The 18364-nt window shown below is 39.8% G+C and overlaps 1 protein-coding gene across 2 annotated transcripts in view; it reads right to left on the bottom strand.

Annotated features, from left to right (window-relative positions):
- The window catches only part of bmp2k (BMP2 inducible kinase), a 41862-nt gene that overhangs the window by 18007 nt on the left and 5491 nt on the right, over positions 1-18364 (bottom strand). For both annotated transcript variants that reach the window (XM_019272425.2, XM_019272426.2), the window contains exons 2-5: positions 5904-6022; positions 3396-3501; positions 2612-2754; positions 602-723 (exon numbers count right to left, since the gene is read on the bottom strand). In XM_019272425.2, coding sequence (XP_019127970.1) covers positions 602-723; positions 2612-2754; positions 3396-3501; positions 5904-6022 — 490 coding nt within the window. The remainder of the gene's footprint in view (positions 1-601; positions 724-2611; positions 2755-3395; positions 3502-5903; positions 6023-18364) is intronic.

Raw genomic sequence — 18364 nt, 5'->3', positions numbered from 1 at the left:
TTTTGTTCAGTCATCCTGATAACAATCAAAGCAGCTGGTTGTGTTTGAAATAAACCTGGCCGAGTTATGAAAACGCAATGTTTGTCTGAGCCACCATAGTTCAGAGGACTGATGATTGCTGTTTGACTAGTGCCGCGAAGAAGAAGAGTTTACACTCGGTCATAAACTGCTGATAAGCAGCTGATAACAGATTGTGCTTTATTGCAGTAATGCATGTGCTAAAGTTGAGAGGCCAGATTAAAACAGACTGCTGTGATTTGACACTACGCAAATAGAATACATACATCAACACTGCTCAAGACAAAAGTGCAGGGGTTGTGAAACTATATTAGACCAGAACTGCATTTCCTCTGCACCTGAAGTGCCGGGAAGATTTGACAAATCAGACCAATTACAAAGCCACAGCTTTGTTTGAGACAGCTATTGTGTTGTTCTTTGAAAGACTTCAAGACCTGCTTAGTGTTTTCTGGTTATTTTTTCTATGTTTGCAATGCCAGAACATTGAAGTAAGACGTAACATGGAAGGCAAATATACGTTATGGTTTTACTATACTGAGTGACATGCAGAAGAGGTTTTTCACTGACAGAAAGACAAACGTACTTCTTAATCTCATCCTCCACAGCGGTCACTCCATCTTTATGTGGCAGCAAAACCTTGTGAGTAGCACTGCCAAAGTCACATAGCACATAATTTCCCTGGTCGTTTAGCAGGATGTTTTCAACCTGGAGAAAAAAAAAGACAGAGGTTTTAGACTTTTTAGTGAAAAAAAAAGAAAAACATACCTAAAATACTACAAAGGCCCTAATGAAAACTCAGCATACACTACAGTGTAGATTGCAGCTAAGCGTTACTTTGTCTTGACTGGCTGATTTGAACAAAGTGTCACTGATCATCCAACAACAGAGCTACAAACCCAGAACTTTCTGAACTGGATTTACAATCCAACCCACACCACCCACAGGAAAGGAACATACTATTACAGCAGCAGAAGTTTACAGCTGAAGATGCTAACAGGTTAGTCTGCTCAGCCTATAAAAAAGGAAAGCTTGTGCCATTTTAAAAATATCACAACTGCAGTTTTAGTTTATCTGTGTTAGACAGACACTGTGTGTCCTCTGCCCAACATGACTGTCATCCTGGGTTTACTTTACAGACATGACAAGCTTTTATGTATGTACGCATGTATTGAAACAAAAGAGGACATTTCAGTTTTATCCCACACCACTCTAACATGCCTTGTCTATAGGTGGCACAACCAAAATCTGCACGTTTAAACTGAGGCTGATATTTAATTGTTTAGTTACAGGTTAATACACAGTGATGGAGGCATGAGTCCTTATTACAGTAATTCAAGGCAAATTTAAATTACATCTCAGTCGGAAAACAGCATCTGCTTCTTCTTTGTATGTTATCAGATGTGTTTCTTCCTTTGGGTTTCAGACATCAGTCATACTTGAGTAACAACAAAAACAGCAAAGAAGGGTCTGAGGAATGATTCGGTGAATGACTGATGAGATTGTATAAGATTCAAAGCCAGTAAGACAACTGTCAGAGTTTTATCAAAAATATTTCACACTGTCCGAGAGTAACTGAACTAACGAAAGGAAACACAGAGTGTCTCAATACTGTTGACAGCTCAGGGTTAAGGGGCTGTTTTTGCACTCTCACTTCCCCTGGCAATGCGTGACTGGGCCTCCGTGGTCTTTGTGTCCCTGCGATGTTATGTAAGCCATGCAGGCTGAACAGATAGATACAGACAGCGAACAGAGGACAGGCCTGTGGAACTGAAGGGACCGCACTGTTTAGAGGCTTGTCCAGCTGGATAGAGTACAGCGGCCCACTGATGGGGCACTGAGTAGAATTCAACCAGGGTGGGAAATTACCACTGGCCTCCAAGCATCAGCAAAATGAGGGTAAATATGGCTTGTGGCCACCTTTGATTTGATCCATTACAAAAATCAATTGTACAATGAGTAAGTTCGGTGCTCTAACAGGAGTGGGTGGTGGAGAAAGAGGAAAAGGAGGTGGATGAGTAACTAGGTGGGGGCTAAGAGCAAGCAGAGGAGTTAGAACGAGCACTGAAGTAAAACGAAAGCATTCCTTCCTTCCTTCTGCTGACCAAGCAGATTTACATCACTTAAGTTCATAAACACCATCTGACATTAGATTTAATAACTAACTACTCAAGCAGCAATCCACAAGACAAAACCACTGTTTTGATATCTTTGGAAATCCCTTGCCTTACATTTAGCACCAGGCTTCAGAACTTGTAAAACTTTTAAAGAGCCTTTTGTTGAGGAAGTTTGTAGTTGAAGCACTTTCCTTTAACGGCTCTGGTAACATTCTTTTACAGAATTTGTTCCTCTGTTTCTTCCAGGAATATTCGTTTTTCTTTCCTTTTTCAGGTTGTTTCAGACACACAGTGACTGTAGAAACTAAATAGCCATCCCAGGATTAACATGTACAACCGGTTAGCATTGTATTGCATGTTCTTGGTCAGAGCTTCTAAAACGTGAGGCTTTAATACCCTTCTATGTTCGTCTCACAAACAAGTAGTCTAAAGAGGGTAGGAGGAGGAGGGATGATGGGAAGCACTAAGGCTTTCTTTACCTTGAGGTCCCTGTGGATTATGGGTGTCTTGCATTGGTGCAGGCGGGCCACGGCCTCACAGGCATCGCAGAAGATGTGGAGGACCTCGGCCTCACTGAAGCCCACATTCAACCGCTGGTTCATCTGCTTCACCACTTGACCCGCTGCAGGAGAGAGGTAGAAGGACGGCTTAATAACAACAACAGCCAGCATGTTTGATGTTTAGACCAAACTAGGTTCAGTTGTACTTTCTAAGTATTATACCATTCACACCTACAAGCTGAACCTGACCTCATTAAAACAAAATATTTACTTTATAACAAATGATATCTTAATACCTTTGGTCTTATGTACTGTCAGTATAAATCAGCTAATGTCACGATCACGATCAACAGAGACGCCACACAAAGGACAGAGGGAGCAACAAAGAATTTAAGTATTACATCAAAAATACAAAAATGACTTTTGTCCAGGAGCCAGTTTAACTATACATCCCAAAGAAAGAAATGTATGCCCACCGGCCACTTTTACAATCCAGGCTTATAATTTTTCAGTATTTGTTGACACTGTCAGAGAGGTAATAATTTCACTATTATTTGTAGTTTGCAGTGGTGTTAAACTGAACTGCATTGCACTGAGAGGTGTTTCTAATATTATGGCCCTCTGATTTCTAGAGAGCCATAATAATAGGCTCGTACAAGTGTACCTAATTAAGTGTCCAGTCGGTATAAATAGTTGGTGAATGCTAGAATGTATATTCCAATGAATCTTAACAAGATGATGAAGGTAAATAGAGAGACTGTACCTTTACAGTATTCCATGAGGATGAGGACCTCCCAGACACTGTCCGACACGGCATTGATTGTGGAGTCCAGGTAGCCGACAATGTTCTTATGGCCTGACAGCTCCTTCTACATACGGGACAAAAAGTGGGAAGTGATTAGGACAGAAAGATGCACAAGAATTCCAGTGTTGAGCAGAAAGAAGTGAAGCTCGCACCTCAAACACACATACCCCCCAATACAACCTAGCGACTAACGCAATCACAAAGGATATATGTGGATTGTGTGTGCACACTGTTTCCCTTTTCAATAAGTGCTGATGAGTATTCATGCTCGGACTTGTATAGTGTTTGCACTATATTTGTCAACAGGGAAACCAAGGAACTTTGTATTTTAAAAATAAAATAATGGCAAATATCCATTCTTTTAAAAATCTTTGTGGTTGCATCTGTGTGGCACTGTTCTGAAACACAAGTCAACCACTGTGTTGTTGCCTGGAAAGCTCTTGCTTACGAGTGCCACTGAGATCAGTCCCTTTAAAATGTGGGATGCTGGTTAGCTGACGTGGCCATAGCGCAGCCTAACAGGAGATAAAGCTGTAACCAGCATGGACAGTAACCCCAGAACCAAGCAATAAAACGATACTAGGGAGAACTTCAATTTTACTTTAACTTTCTGGCAGAACTAGCACACTGCTGAAGAGAGGGGAGAGCTGAACAGTGGAAACTCAGCTCAGTGAATGATGACCACAAGAAATCATTAACAAAAGGGTAAGACCACAAACCAACAGCTCCAAAGTTCCTCCACCCAAGTCTAACTCAACAGAAAAAAAGATATGTGAACTAGTCAGTTCCAAAATTATTAACGTGAACTCGTTCATTTTAATGTGTGAACTCAACTTTGAACTGGCTCTTCTGTATTTGAACTTGCACAACACTAGTTTGAACTGTGAACAGGGTTACAACCCACTCAACTAACAACTGATGGTTGCTTTTGATAGTAATCAAAATCTAGCCTCACATTGATATCTTGCGTGACAATATCAATAAATGGGCCTCCTGGGGAAATATTTCTCCAGACCATGGAGGATAAAATGCAGCAATGAATCATGCGCACTTTGTTCAAGATGTGCTAGCGTTTTTGCAAAGGACATAAGTTACACAGAAATTCTTTGCGAACACTTTGTTCTAAGTCTTGAATATACAGAGCAAAAAAACATTGCCTGCTGTGCCGCATCATACCATCACACACACACACACACCTCGTTTTTAGGGGGTTTGTGCTGGACACTACAAGACCTGAAAAGAAATGTAACAAAGGGGAAACAAAAAGAAAAGAAAGGAAAATCTGTGATCAGAGAACGCAACCTTAAAGTTCAACATTCAGCTGAATTCAGTCTCGTCTTTTCAGTCAAGCTACTGTGTGTGCAGTAAGAATGTTTTTTTAGATCCTTTAATGTTCTTGCACCATGCTGATCTCTCAACTCTAAACTCTAACTAATCTTTCTTTATTTGAGTCCTTTGTCGTATTAAAGCTTCAGTGTTTGTTGGTTGTCAAATGCCAACGTGAGAAGAGAGACTGCTGTGTGTTGTGGAAACTGACACACCTAAGGCAACCTCCCAACAGGCCAAGTCTGTGTCAGTGTTTAAGGTCAGCTCTGTCTGTGTGTGTGTGTGGGGGTAAGAATTACACAGCTGATGAGGCAATGAACAGACACAAAAAGAGTGAGCTGAGAGTGGGCTATTCACTGACACACTGGGGTCAAACATTTAAGACGAGACATCTGCGGTTGTCAAAGTCTGGTACAGCAGATTACAGAATAAATGAGAATATTTTACTTTGAATTAAATAAAACACCTTGAATCATCTGCTGTGATCATGTGAGTGGCAGCTTGAGATCAAAAGTATTGGACCAGGTGCATTAATACAATGTCACCAAGCACACGGCCAAAAGCCTTTTACTCTTGCCAGACTATTAATGCTGGAAAACAGGACGGGTGAGGAAGATGGAATGAAGCCATTTAAATGCACCTTGCTTTATGAGTGCATGCATTTTTAGGAGGGTTTGCATCCCTTTTAACACAGATTACGTTTAAATTAAATACCTGAAAACTGAAAATGCCCTTGTGAAGTTATCAGATAATGACCACAATGTCTTCAAGTGAAAATTAAGCCCTCGGTGCAAAAAACGTGAGAGGAAGTGAGAGTTTACCAGCGAGAGAAGAGAAGAAGTGGAGCAAAATGCAGCAAAAAACAAGCATTGGTTTGACACCGTAACAGAGCAGCAAAATGATGAATCAATGTTTTTAATACAACATTACCACAACCTACAGCTGCACAGTTGTTCACAGATAATAATAAATCTTAATTTCCTGTTCCATGATCAATATTTATGTAAATTAAAAAACATAAACGATCCAAACGATAAACATGCATATTTTTAAAAAATCTCTTGCAGTGAAGACAAGCAGGAAACATTCAGCTGAGGTGAGAGATAGTGTCTCTACCAAACACTGTGATGCTGCTCTCACCATGATAGTGATCTCTCTCTTGTAGACATTTAGGTCCGGGACGTTGTTCACGTACATCCTTTTGAGAGCGCAGCGGACACCACTGTGCGTACGAGCCAGAAACACCACTGAGAAGCCTCCTGGAAAAAAAAAAACCCACAATGAAGTTAACATTACATCAGCACTCTTGAGTCCTTTTCACACAGGAACATTATTGGTCATTAGGGTCCACACAGTTATACTATCTGGACAAAACTGTTTGACAATGCACACAGAACTTTTGAGTCTCCCTTATAGTAAAAGTAGAATTTGGATTTTCCATTAAAAAAATATATTTTCCCCCCTTAAACGTCTTATTTCTTGCACACAATTACAATTTCTGTCAAGCTCCCCATAAGCAGACATTTCATATATTAAAATGGTACAGTTGTGCTGCCAGGTGTGAAAATGGAACATACAGGAGTACTAAACATGGAAGTAAAGTTGGTTCAGTTTCTGGTTTTGCTGATCCAGTCTGGGTTACGAGTTTAAACCGATGTGATTTTGTGCAAACTGACTGAACTAGTTTGACATTACAGGTTGTTCTGGCAAATTAAAAAGAGTCAGGAAGCAGCTTACAGTGATATTAACCCTTTAGTCTGTTAAATACATTGCTGGAAAGTTTAAAAAAAACAATGAGACTGTCACTCATCCTGATATTTAAACAAAATGTAACTGGTTGTTTTATAAGCAAGTAGGCTAAGCTATGATGTGAAATGTTGAAACTGCCCTGGGTGAGTGGATTTTTGGTGGGAAGTTTCTGGTGTGAGAGTAGACGGTGTTGACAGTCGGGACAAGATGTTCAGTTGCCAGTAGCTGTTGTCACTGTCCTGTGTGAATGGACACAAGCACTGTTATAGGACAGTCCTGGTCTCATTAGGGGGAGGGGTTCACTGAATGGTGGCCATCAAAGTCCACCGACTGAAGAAGAGAAGGAAAGAATCGACAATGGCGTGCTTGTTGCCTAACAAGGTACCTTAGGTCAGCTGAATTGAGTTAGTTTGGTGGAAGTGACCGGTGGGCACAGAGGCCTTGGAGTCGATCAACATTAAACTTTTAAACAAATGTCAGTAGCTGTGTTGTTGTGAAGACTAACGAAAAACTCAGAGTACAAATAAGTCATGCAGATTATACCTGTGTAGCAGCACAAGGACAGTAAACAGAAGATTGCACAAAGTCAGGCAAAGCAAACATAAACAAACTGAAGCGGAGTGTTTGCTTGTAGGTAGTCACAACAGGGAGAGTTACTGTAGCAGACACTATCAGGTGAGCGATCTCGTTCTGCAGCACGGAGGGATGAACAGGCGAGGCGGGTTATAAGACATACAGATAACCTGCCGTAGCAGAGCTGTGGCTGATCACACAGCAATGCAGAGCATTCAATAGTGTAAATGAGAAACTACCATGAACTATAAAGCATGACAGTACATTTGCCTCAATTAAAATCATCTTTGGATCAGTGGCATCAAAAATGACCAGTATATTAGCTGACAGTCACATGGTGCACGTTAGCTGCATATAGACAAATTATACAAAATAGAACAAAGACAATAAACAGCTGATGAGAAAACAAATAAGTAGCTTATAGAACATTGTGCTGATACTGCTAAAAGAAGGATCTCAAAAACCTACTGCACCACAAGTACCAGAACAGAATCCGGGATTGACTTATAATCTGATGATTCAATTTGAATAGTTAAAATACATAAAAAGATATTCGCAGCAGTTGTATCCGCAGACCTGTAGCCATCTCCAAAAAAGCTAAAACTGAAATAGAAATTCTGCCAAGACCAGTACAAGAGCCAAAGCTGTTTACGCCTGCCTGATGCTGTTCATCGATGTGGCCTTGGTCTGCCCCGTGTGCTAAGGTTAGCTTGATAGTCACTCCAAACTGGGCTTAAATTGATTTCCTGTGATGAGGCAGTTGAGTGCAGAGCCATCCGGAGACTTGGTGGAGTGGGAGTGAACTTGAAGCAGAAAACCGAATCATATGACAGTCTTGAAAGAGCTACTTTTAAAAACAGCAGGAGTCACTAATTTATGAAGATTTTCTACAAGCTGAAACTCAATCATATGACATGCTTTTTGTATAAGAAAAAGAGTCATCTTGTGCAAATCTCAAACTTTATGTATTCCTTTGACATAAAGATGTAGGATGCAGGTGTAGTAAAGATCAAAATTAAAGCAAGAATGGAGGCAAGAAGATGTGGGGGTTGAATGGGACGGATGACAGATTTTACAAGGCAAAATCCATTTGCTCAGGCAAAGGGCCAAAGGCTGAAAAGAGCAGGCTGTTTAAACAGGCATGGACAAGATACAAAAGAACAATTCATCTTTACTCAAAAACATGAAACTGAACAAACTAGTGTGTAACAATCAAAGCCAAGGTGATTTTGTCTGAGACTGTCACAGTGACTTGGAGATACACAAATGACACAAGTGATCTCAGATGAGGTGTACAGATTGCACGATCATTCCAGTCAGAGATCCAGGTTGGAGCTAATTATCTTCTCATCTCACATCCCAGACCCATCTCCCAGATGCTCGGACTACATGCACGTTGTTGTCGACTTTCATGACAAAGCTCTTTGTCATGAAAGTCTGCAACAGTTCGCCACAAGGTCACATCTTTACACTGAATTCTTGACAATCCTTTGTGAGATTCCCTGACACCAGTTGTTACCCGTCTGTCACGAGAACACAACTATTTTACTGTTTCTGGCAGCCTGTATTGCGTCTAAGGAAAAGAGGTGTTTTTTGGAAAGTTAAAGAGATGATAAAGACCTCAGCCCAGGTCATCCAACCAATGACTGACTAGGGCCATATGCTCCAGGATCAGATTCTCACCAAATGACCACCCTGTGGCTTTTGTTGCCTCCCATGACCATGCCAGCCACGGAAGTGGTACGCTATTGAGTGGTTCTGGATGGAATGATTTGTTTTAGAGGTGCTTTGTGCCCGGCATACAAACTTCTTGGACAAATAAGGAACCCCTAAACAACACAAAAAGCTCTCTTATTGTACAGGAGACTCAACGAGTGGTTGAGTCCATCACCACTTGTTTTTTGGGGGGCGGTGGGCGCTTTTTTGGGCGATTTGTCATTTTATTTTGCTCTAATGTTTGTTTAAATTGAATGCTCTATTACTCAGCAACATTTGTTCAGCAAGCCGAGAAACAGAAGGCCAGAATATTTTCACATCTAACCTCGGTGGATAAAGGGTTTATTCCAGAACTGGCGATTGTTAGAACAGTGGAAAGACTAGCCAAGACATTTTGATGAGTTTTACTTTTGCGTCTGTCCAACTTGAAGGAAGTGCGTGTAACAATGAGTTAGTAAGCCAATAAATGTAGTCTTCTTCTGCTTTGACATTTTACATGGCTGTGAAACAGAAACAACGCAACAAATATTGACATTCATGACTAAAGAAAATTCATTAACAGTCAACAAAGAGGAGATTTGATCTAATTTTCATATATTTACTTAAAACCTAATCTTCTCAACCTGTTTGGCCTACAAACCTGTGATTCCTACTTACAATTCCTGGTAGCAAAAGCAAACAGATGCAGGATGGTGCACTGTGACCACAATGTTGTGATTTCCCATTGGAGGCCTTTTGATAAATTATTGGCAAGATGTGGTTCCAATTTGTAAGATGCGTAGATTTGTTAAGCTCAGCATCTGACAAATGTCTTAATAAATTTTCTGTCTTTGTTTTTTTTTTTGAATGCCAATCCTTTGAGTTTTATTCAGCCTCACCATAAATATCAACTTTATGACTTTTGTAGCTGAAAGTTAAAAATAAGAGATCAGGGTTTTGAGAGGATTTGATAAGCAGATTTGATACTGGATTTAGATATGATAACATGCCACGAGACTCCTAACACTAAGAGCCAAGAGGCTGTTGATCATTTTAGAAAAGCCCTAAAAACATAAGCGACTGAATTAGATTTTTGTTTAGACTGACGCTGTGTGTATAAAAAGATGATTTGCTTCAAGTTTGACTGATATTAGACCATTAGTCACATCTCACTGTTTTGGTATCTCCCCTCCTGCTCGTCTGTTAGCTAGCTGCACTGTGGAGAAGGGATAGAAGCACTTCATGGTCAGTTGTCAGTGACAGTTGGGAGGAAAACCCCAAATCCATCAGGCCATAAAAAAAGGAGGGGGTAGTGACATTAAAGCTGGTATTGGGCGAGGGCTGTAATTACTGGAGAATTTTCCTTGGCCCATGCAACACTAGGGACCCTGACATCACTGCAAAGCCTGACTAACTAGGACAGTCACAGGCTGCCCACATGACAGCCCATGGAAGAGGCTTGAAAGTGGATCGGCCTCTCCGAAACAGATACTTGCCCTGTCTTGTGATATAGGCAAGAAAAAAATTCACAAGTGTTAGGGGAGTGTCTCAAAGAGATTAGAAGGTTTAGTAACGCGCAGCGTACAAAGATGATACGTTTACAGTTTCTGTTCAGGCGCAGATGTTCTTCCTCTGAAGCATGATGTCATCTGTGATAACAGACCACTCTCTGACCGTCAGCCTGTCTGTTAATCTCTCTCTCTCTTTCTGTCGGTGTCAGTCATTTCAACCCACAGCTTTATGCTGAAGTTAGTGGGACATCTTAGCTTGTTAAAAAGCTACAAAGTAAGAATGTTGTTCAAATCTGAGTGCCTCCCTCAGCTGTAGAGCTGCTTTTAGAGGGGAGAATGCCATTTCTTTTGGACATTTGGAGCAGGCTTAGGTATTTCCTCCTGGAGGCCCCCATCCCCTAACATGAGCCCACAACACTTCCTATAAGTCTGCACAGCTGTAAAACTTAAAGATAAAAGTAACTAGCTTAAAACAACTTAAAGCAGCATGCGGTTGCATATACTACCAAAAAAGTGTTGAGGCTACAGTATCTCACTTTCATTTTAGCGTGCAAAGTGGTTATCTGAATACTGGTATGGCTTTTTTCTAATGTTAATGTTTGTCACATTCATATACTGATGGCAGAAGCTGCAATGCAGCGTGCCAACAATGGGGGGAACAAGCAAGCAATCCTCCAATGACGGTGACCGATTCTACCACCAGAGCCATGGCCACCTCTGAAGAAGATGAATTCAAACTAATATTAAGTTTTCAGTTGAATCCTACATGATACAAGTCTGACTAAATGCTCCATCGCCTTTTGTCAACTGTCATCAAGTGTTGTCCTGTATGAGGAATACCAAAAGTCAATAAAATTCCTTCTGCATTACTGAATTTTTCATGCAGACTAACAGGTGCCGTTTTTCCACAATAAATGTCGGAGATGGATTTCCATTAACAGACTTCAAGGTCTTTGCCAGTGTGCCATGCTGTGCCAGCTGCTCTTGCTAATTATCATTAATGACTTTTTGATCCCTGGCGTTTTAGCAAATCCTCTGAGATTTGGTATTATACAGTCTAATGTGGGAAGGACTTTTGTTTAAAAGGACTTTTGTTCTTTGGCTGGGTAATGTAGTGACCAAACATGCCATATTGTAACTGAATTACAGTTTCAACAAGCGTGCAGGAATCAAAGTATAGACAGCAGCAAACTTCTTTTTCAAAATGTAGGATGCCTTTTTTTTCCATCTGCAGCCCAGACCATTCACCCTGAGATTTTACACGTTCTTCAGGCACTGACAGACATCAGTTTGCAAACATTAAGCTCTTGTAACCCACTTCAAGCTAACGACTATCTGTTAAGAACACAGCTTAATCGGTTTCTCTTGAGTCCTCAAAGGTTACAGTGTAGCAACACTGAGAAAAGCATCAGTGGCATAGGTTGTCGGCCTAAAAATAGACATGCACTTGCTTTTAGCAAGCAGTTGAGACATTCTGCACTCTCTGAGCTTTTTCCCAACAGAACACCACACCACTATGTCATATTTTTGGACCTTACAAATAGAATTCTTGCTTTAGTTTTTGGAAAAATGAAAATCTGAAAAATTAACAAAGTCTGATTCTAAGTGCGTTTCTCATCCCTTTACCATAGCTGACATACATTGTCACTTCCACTTCCTCTTCCAGCCAAGTCAAGTATGCAGGCCATACCGAGGAGATAACAAGGTTATTACAGGTCAGATATTTTTAAACTTTTGAAGGTAAGGGTGGCACTCTGCCAAAACACAGGAGAAGTGGGATGCTACAGGCATACAATGAATGAAAGGTGCATTCAGAGAGTGCAGCTGAAAAACTCAAAGCAAATGTTCCAGCATCTGGGAGTGTGACTTGGTTGTCATTTTAACGTTACCAATTTTAGAGGACACACGTTTTACTTTAACTGTATGGAGTTTTTAATCAACACTTGACTGAAGCACTGCTCTTCCTCAAAATGGAGAGGTCACTTTATTTCTTTCCTTGGGTGAAGTACTGTCCAAAATATATAATGTGGTTTGGTTTTCTGTGGAGTTTTGGACCTCTAGTAGTGATGTGTTTTTCACATGCATGTATTCATGTGTAGAGGTATTACGGTACACACCCATGTCAACAGTTTCAAACTGGTTCTGCTGATTTACATGTGGCCTTAATATGCCAATACATGTAAGCACCAACAAAGGCTGGAAATAGGAAGACTGCAAGCTAGCAAACATAATGTAAATAAAACATTAAAAAAAAAATCTTCTATGAAGGTGTGTTACACAGAAATGCACCATGATTAGTAAACTAACTTTTGGTTCGCTTACAACAAAACTCCACAGAAAGCAGAAAAAAAGGGTTTTATTCACTGGTTAGTAGAGTTGTCAAAAGTACTGATACTTTGATACCTCTTGTTTCAAATGATATGATGTGTCAATTACATATTTGATAGTTTCCGAAGTTTATTATCCTCTCCACACACCTGCTAATCTGCTGCTGCGGAACCAAAATTGCAGGTGAAAAAATCCAAAAAGCAACTTTTGATTTGGAGTGGACAAAAAATAAATAGTGAGAGAGAAATGGAGAGAAGTGGGGGTCAGTAGGTGTGTGTGCAACAAGAGAATAAAAAAACAATGTGAGTAGATTAAAGTGGTTTGTCAACGAAGAATAAACGCTAAAAGAAGGATTAATGGTGACATAAAAAAATTACCTACTAGAACTATGGCAATGTATTAAAATAAAATATAATACCCAACTCAATTAACACTGCAACCCAGCAATTATCCTTATTTTATGTGCCTAGGACTGTTGTTCTTTGTGCTGTGGTATTGAAAGAGGTATCAAGTCTCATTTTAATACTATTATTATTATTATTATTATTATTATTATTATTATTATTATTATTATTATTATAGTTTAAAATCCTGGTACCTTATAAAAGAGGTTTTTAGCATAATTCCATCAAAGTGGTAAAAGTGATAAGAAACTGTCTGATGTAAGAATGAGTACACAAGATTATAAATAAGTTGCTTAATCTTGACTTCAATAAAGCACTATGGTTTGATACCCAGTCTTATATTGTGTATACGTCAGAATTCAGGCCTGGTGACACTGCTGCAAGAGAAGTCTGAAGGTCAACAAAAACTTCTGATAGATATTCAGCCCTTGAGATACTGTGTCTTTTACCAAAGACAGGAAAAACACTGCAGACTTTCTGAGGTGCAACTCACCCTCCTTATTCAGTTTTCATTCTTCCACTTTGTGCCGGAGCCTCGGCTGAAATTAATCTAATTTGTACCCTGACTCAGGTGAATGATGCAAAGCACTTTAAAGACAGATGCAAGTGTGTGAAAAAATCTTTCTAAGAAGAAGAAGTCCATAAAAGGTAATATGAGGAGGTACAGGAGGAGTGTACGTGTTTTTTTTTTTTATCCTGGGCTTAGTGAGCTGGAAGATTCTGGCAGTCAGCTCTCATACATCTTACCTCAACAGTGTTTACAAATGAACCGACAGACACAAGTGGCTGTGCTTTGGAAGTATTATGATGAAATTGGGAAAGAGACGGAGGTGCTGCTGTATGAAAAGGATACATGAGGGTGAAAACATAACAACAGGGTCAGTTATGAGAAGTCCAGACCAAGTTCATGCCAAACACCATATGGACACACAAAGGAAACCAAGAAAGGGGGAGGGAAAGGGCTACATTAAAGAGGCCAAAGGGAACAAGGCACAAGTATGACTGAAAATGGAGGGAGTGCTGAAAAAAGGGAAAGACTTAGGCAATTGTCTCTCTCATCCTCTGAGAGAAAAACATCACGGTACACAACAACATGAAAACAGTTGGGACATAATACTGCTGACTGCGATGCAAAACAGTTGTGATTCTCAATATGAGAGTGTAATCAAGCAAAACAATGGCTTAGTGTAGGGTCAGACTATAAAATGTTTCAAAATTCTGAGTAAACAAGAGGTCTTTAGTGGCTGTGTAGGTAAGTAGTGGAGTATGCCAAGACGCATGGTTTACATGGACGAATAGTTAAACTAAGACAAAAGTTTGTGTCTGCCACTTTGTGATTCCCTCTATATATTAATATACATATGCTAGTTTCTGAAGAGCAGGTTGCAAATGATCTCATCTTGGAACGCCATTTCAAGTTTGCACCACCAAAATTGGCCCAAATTATTATTTTTTTTAAACAGCCTATTGAGACACTAAAACAATGCACATTGTAGTTCAAATTGTGGTTCCAGCCATTTGAAAATTGCTTTTTTTGAATTATGATGTTCAGCCAAACCCCTTTGTATTAAAAGTAAAGATGACAATACGTGAACACTGCCAATAGGGCCTCCCAAATGGAGCTGTAATGGTAGGAAAGGAAACAAGTAGAGCCTTCTTAGCTCTATAAATGACTTACCATAGGCAACTACAGCGTAGGTACAACAACACCTCAAACAGCACAGCAGAGGGTTTTTTGGCTTCTGATCCAGTGTAGATTTAACATTGGCAATCCACACCTGCTCTGTTGCAGACCAGGTAAGTTTTATGCACACCAGGTGTGGCTCAATAACTGACGAGGATTAACAAAGTTTTGCAGAACATCAACCGCTGCAGATGCCCATGTCTTACAGGATACTATATGAATACCACTTTGCTCAGTTTGGTAAAATATATCATACAACAAACAACACAAACTGCTGGATCTCACAGAAGCAACATTAAATCTTAGACAACAGAACAACGTTAGATATTTGTAATTATTCTGTATTATAGTGTGCCATACCAAAAGTACAAAATAAGCTTCACAACTTCACAGTCATCTAAACTGAAAACTCTGAGCCAGACAGCCCTTAATACATGTTTTTCCTTTCTTAAATGATCTCATTTTGATTATGGTGGCTGGACACCCATAGACTATTCTCCATAACAAGTGCTTACCAACAAGTATAATACACATTTTTTCAGTGTTTTTCAGCTTCCATGGCCTCAGCCTGGAGTGATAGGTTGGCACCGCCTTGTTTATAGTAGCTACAGTCTCAGTCATTAAGAGTGTGGCATCATTCATCACTTCTGACTTGACATCCAACCAAGTGATATGATGTCTGTGTCACTGTCGTGGAGTCAAGTGAACTCACATGAGCCTATGATTTGTTTCAAACCTGTTTTAGTCTATCTGGAAAGCTGACCATGAATAAGAGCTTGTTTGCTTATTAAGACAAGGCCTAAGGGACATTTACAATTATTATTTATTACCAGTATTGTCCATTTTCTGATCAACAATGCCTTATTGACAGTTAGGTGCTGAAGAAACTGTACTTGGCTGTAGCAACTGTTACACTCATCTGCAAGCACAGTCACTGAAGTTATTCTAATTCAAGGTCAGTACAACCAAAGATGTCTTCCATAAAAACACAAGTGACAATACCGTATGCTTGCTGCACTGCTGTATTTTATTTAAATGTCATTATGCTTTATTCATTGTTTAAATCCATTGAATTGAATCCCAATCATATGTATCTCAAATATGAAGTGCGAATAAAACCAAAATGCATCAATGCACTGATCAAAGACATACAACTGTTATTGTAGTAAACTTCCAGATCAATGTCCTTCTGTTGGGTGTCTCCATATAACCCAAGTTTACTCCCACAATTGGCGCGACGCCCTTCTCAGATCGGGTGATGATGAATTGGTAGAAAATCATTCATTTGCCGTTTCACACAGAGGGGAGGGACGGCAACGCAGATACACAAGGCCTCAATGAGCAAGCACAAAGGCAGCGATACCCATCACGGGACCAAGTGCTGCATCGTACCAGCATTCTTTCTAGGGTGCTAGAATAAAGACAACAAAAGGGGCACAATGTGCCTATTCATCACCAGTACAGTATGCTAATAATGTAGATGGGATGCATTCTCATCACCCTCCCCTGGCAGGAAGGGAGGATCAAATAAGTCATTCAAAAACACATTATTAAAAAGGATAGCTCTGACCTGCAGTACAATAATTGATGGAGCCCCTCTTAAAACAGGTCCAGTGTGTCAGATTAAGGGGCCTCTATTTACAGAATATGGCGGAAATGGTATATGCATAACAATGTTTCCATCATATAATCACCAAAAAATAATAGTGATTCTTTTTGTTACCTTAGAATGAGTCTTATACATCTACAAAAACCGCAGGTCCTCTTCCATGAAGTCCACCACGTTTTATCACTATATTTCTACAGTAGCCCAAAAAGGACAAACCAAATCTGTTACAGCTACTTACATTACACTTTACACTTCCTGTATCCATTTCAAATGAAAAGCACTGTAGCATTTCATTCAACGGAAACCCTTCATTTAATTACATATACTTTGTACTGGGGAGCTGGCAGGGTCCAGTTCAACTGATGACATTTGCATTTTGGCTTGCCTCTATAAGGCAGTACTTAATTTGAGATTAATTTAAACGTCGGCATGCTAATATGCTCAAAATAGCAACACTAACATGCTAATGCTAAGAAAGAATGGTTTATTTGTTTAGCATGCTAATGTTTAACACAATATACAGATGGTACAGCTGTGGATGATGAGAATGACATTAGCTTGGTATATTAATAGTTAGGTATATTGTCATAAAGTAAAAATAATGGACAAAATTCAATTCTGACCTGATGTTGGTATTAGAAATAAAGTCAGGGGATCACCAGGGTTATTACAATTCATCCACTAGATACTTCATTGGTTTACACTTGATATATTGATGGTCAGATGTGGTGAAAAGGAGGGAAACACAATCAGATGAGAAGGCCTAATTAAGGTAATGACGGTTGAAAGGATTACTACTATTTTAATTTTCCACAGTTGTAAGATAGAATCTCTTGCACTGCTTTAACACAATGTTGTTTTCAGTCTCAACCACAGTACAGATCATTGTCCTCCATCACCAGCATAAAAACACAAAATGGGGGAATATGGTGTTCCATCATTTTTTTCATCAGATTTCTATTTTAATTTATTTTATTTATATTCATTAATTTTATTAATAATATGATACAGATGGGGCGGTCGGTAGCGTAGTGGGTTAGGTGACCGCCCCGTGTGTGGAGGCTATAGTCCTCGCCGCAGCTGGCCCCGGTTCGAATCCCGCATCGGACGGCTAATTTACTGCGTGTCGCTCCCCCTCTCTCTTCCCCCTGCTTCCTGTCTATCTTCAGCTGTACTATCAATAAAGGCATAAAAGGCCAAAAAATAATCTTTAAAAAAAAAATAATATGATACAGATTCCAACCATATGCAGCCCTACGTTGACCACATTTCATTCGTGTAAACTATGTCAGAAGGAAAAATACAAATATCTACAGTATATTTAGATAACATTTGGCTTTAGCCACCATTTATCAAAATCCTTCATTCATCAAAACACTGCTTAGGAAATTCACAACAAAGAGCTTATCAAATGGTACTTCAAACTGTTTCATCTTATCGTGTGAAACATTAAGTGTAACCACATTCGCATTGGTAAATTTGTTCTGTAAATTACTAGTAGTGCAGAGGCCAAAAACCTGCTTGGTGAACGCATGGCATCTGTCCAGATCACAAGTGCAAAAGGACAAGGTGAAAAATCCACATGTTCACTGTGAACACAGCAGCTGTTTGCATGGAAACAGTGTTTGCATTGCTACTGTTTACGTGATCCGCGACTTGTCGTGGTCAGGGAGTCCCTGCAACCAAGGCTCAAAGACTTCAACTCAACTTCAGCCTGTGACTGTCAAAGAGCCATTACAGTATGAACGTTTCAAGATCCTGCTGACAGCAAGCAAATGGGGCAAATTTGTGTTAAGTCAGCATGTTCAGGGAAAAGGTTTTTGTTCTGTGACAGGCACGTGTCACTCAGACGCAATACTCAGAGGACCAGTCAGTCTGAGAGTTGAGCAGGGTTTGAAGCTTTCTATATGGAGAACACAGGGAACCACTATAAAGTGATGCAAATCACTCATGTTTAGAAGATGAAGGTGACCCTAATTAGATGAGGCAGCGATGAATTATAACCTTGCTGTTAACTGGCTTGTAAAACTGCAAACAAATGAAACCAT

The sequence above is a fragment of the Larimichthys crocea genome, chromosome III (genome assembly GCF_000972845.2).
Source record: "Larimichthys crocea isolate SSNF chromosome III, L_crocea_2.0, whole genome shotgun sequence".
Classification (NCBI taxonomy): Eukaryota; Metazoa; Chordata; class Actinopteri; family Sciaenidae; genus Larimichthys; species Larimichthys crocea.
Note: the sequence above shows the minus strand (reverse complement) of the source record. Positions and strands in the feature narration are given on the sequence as shown.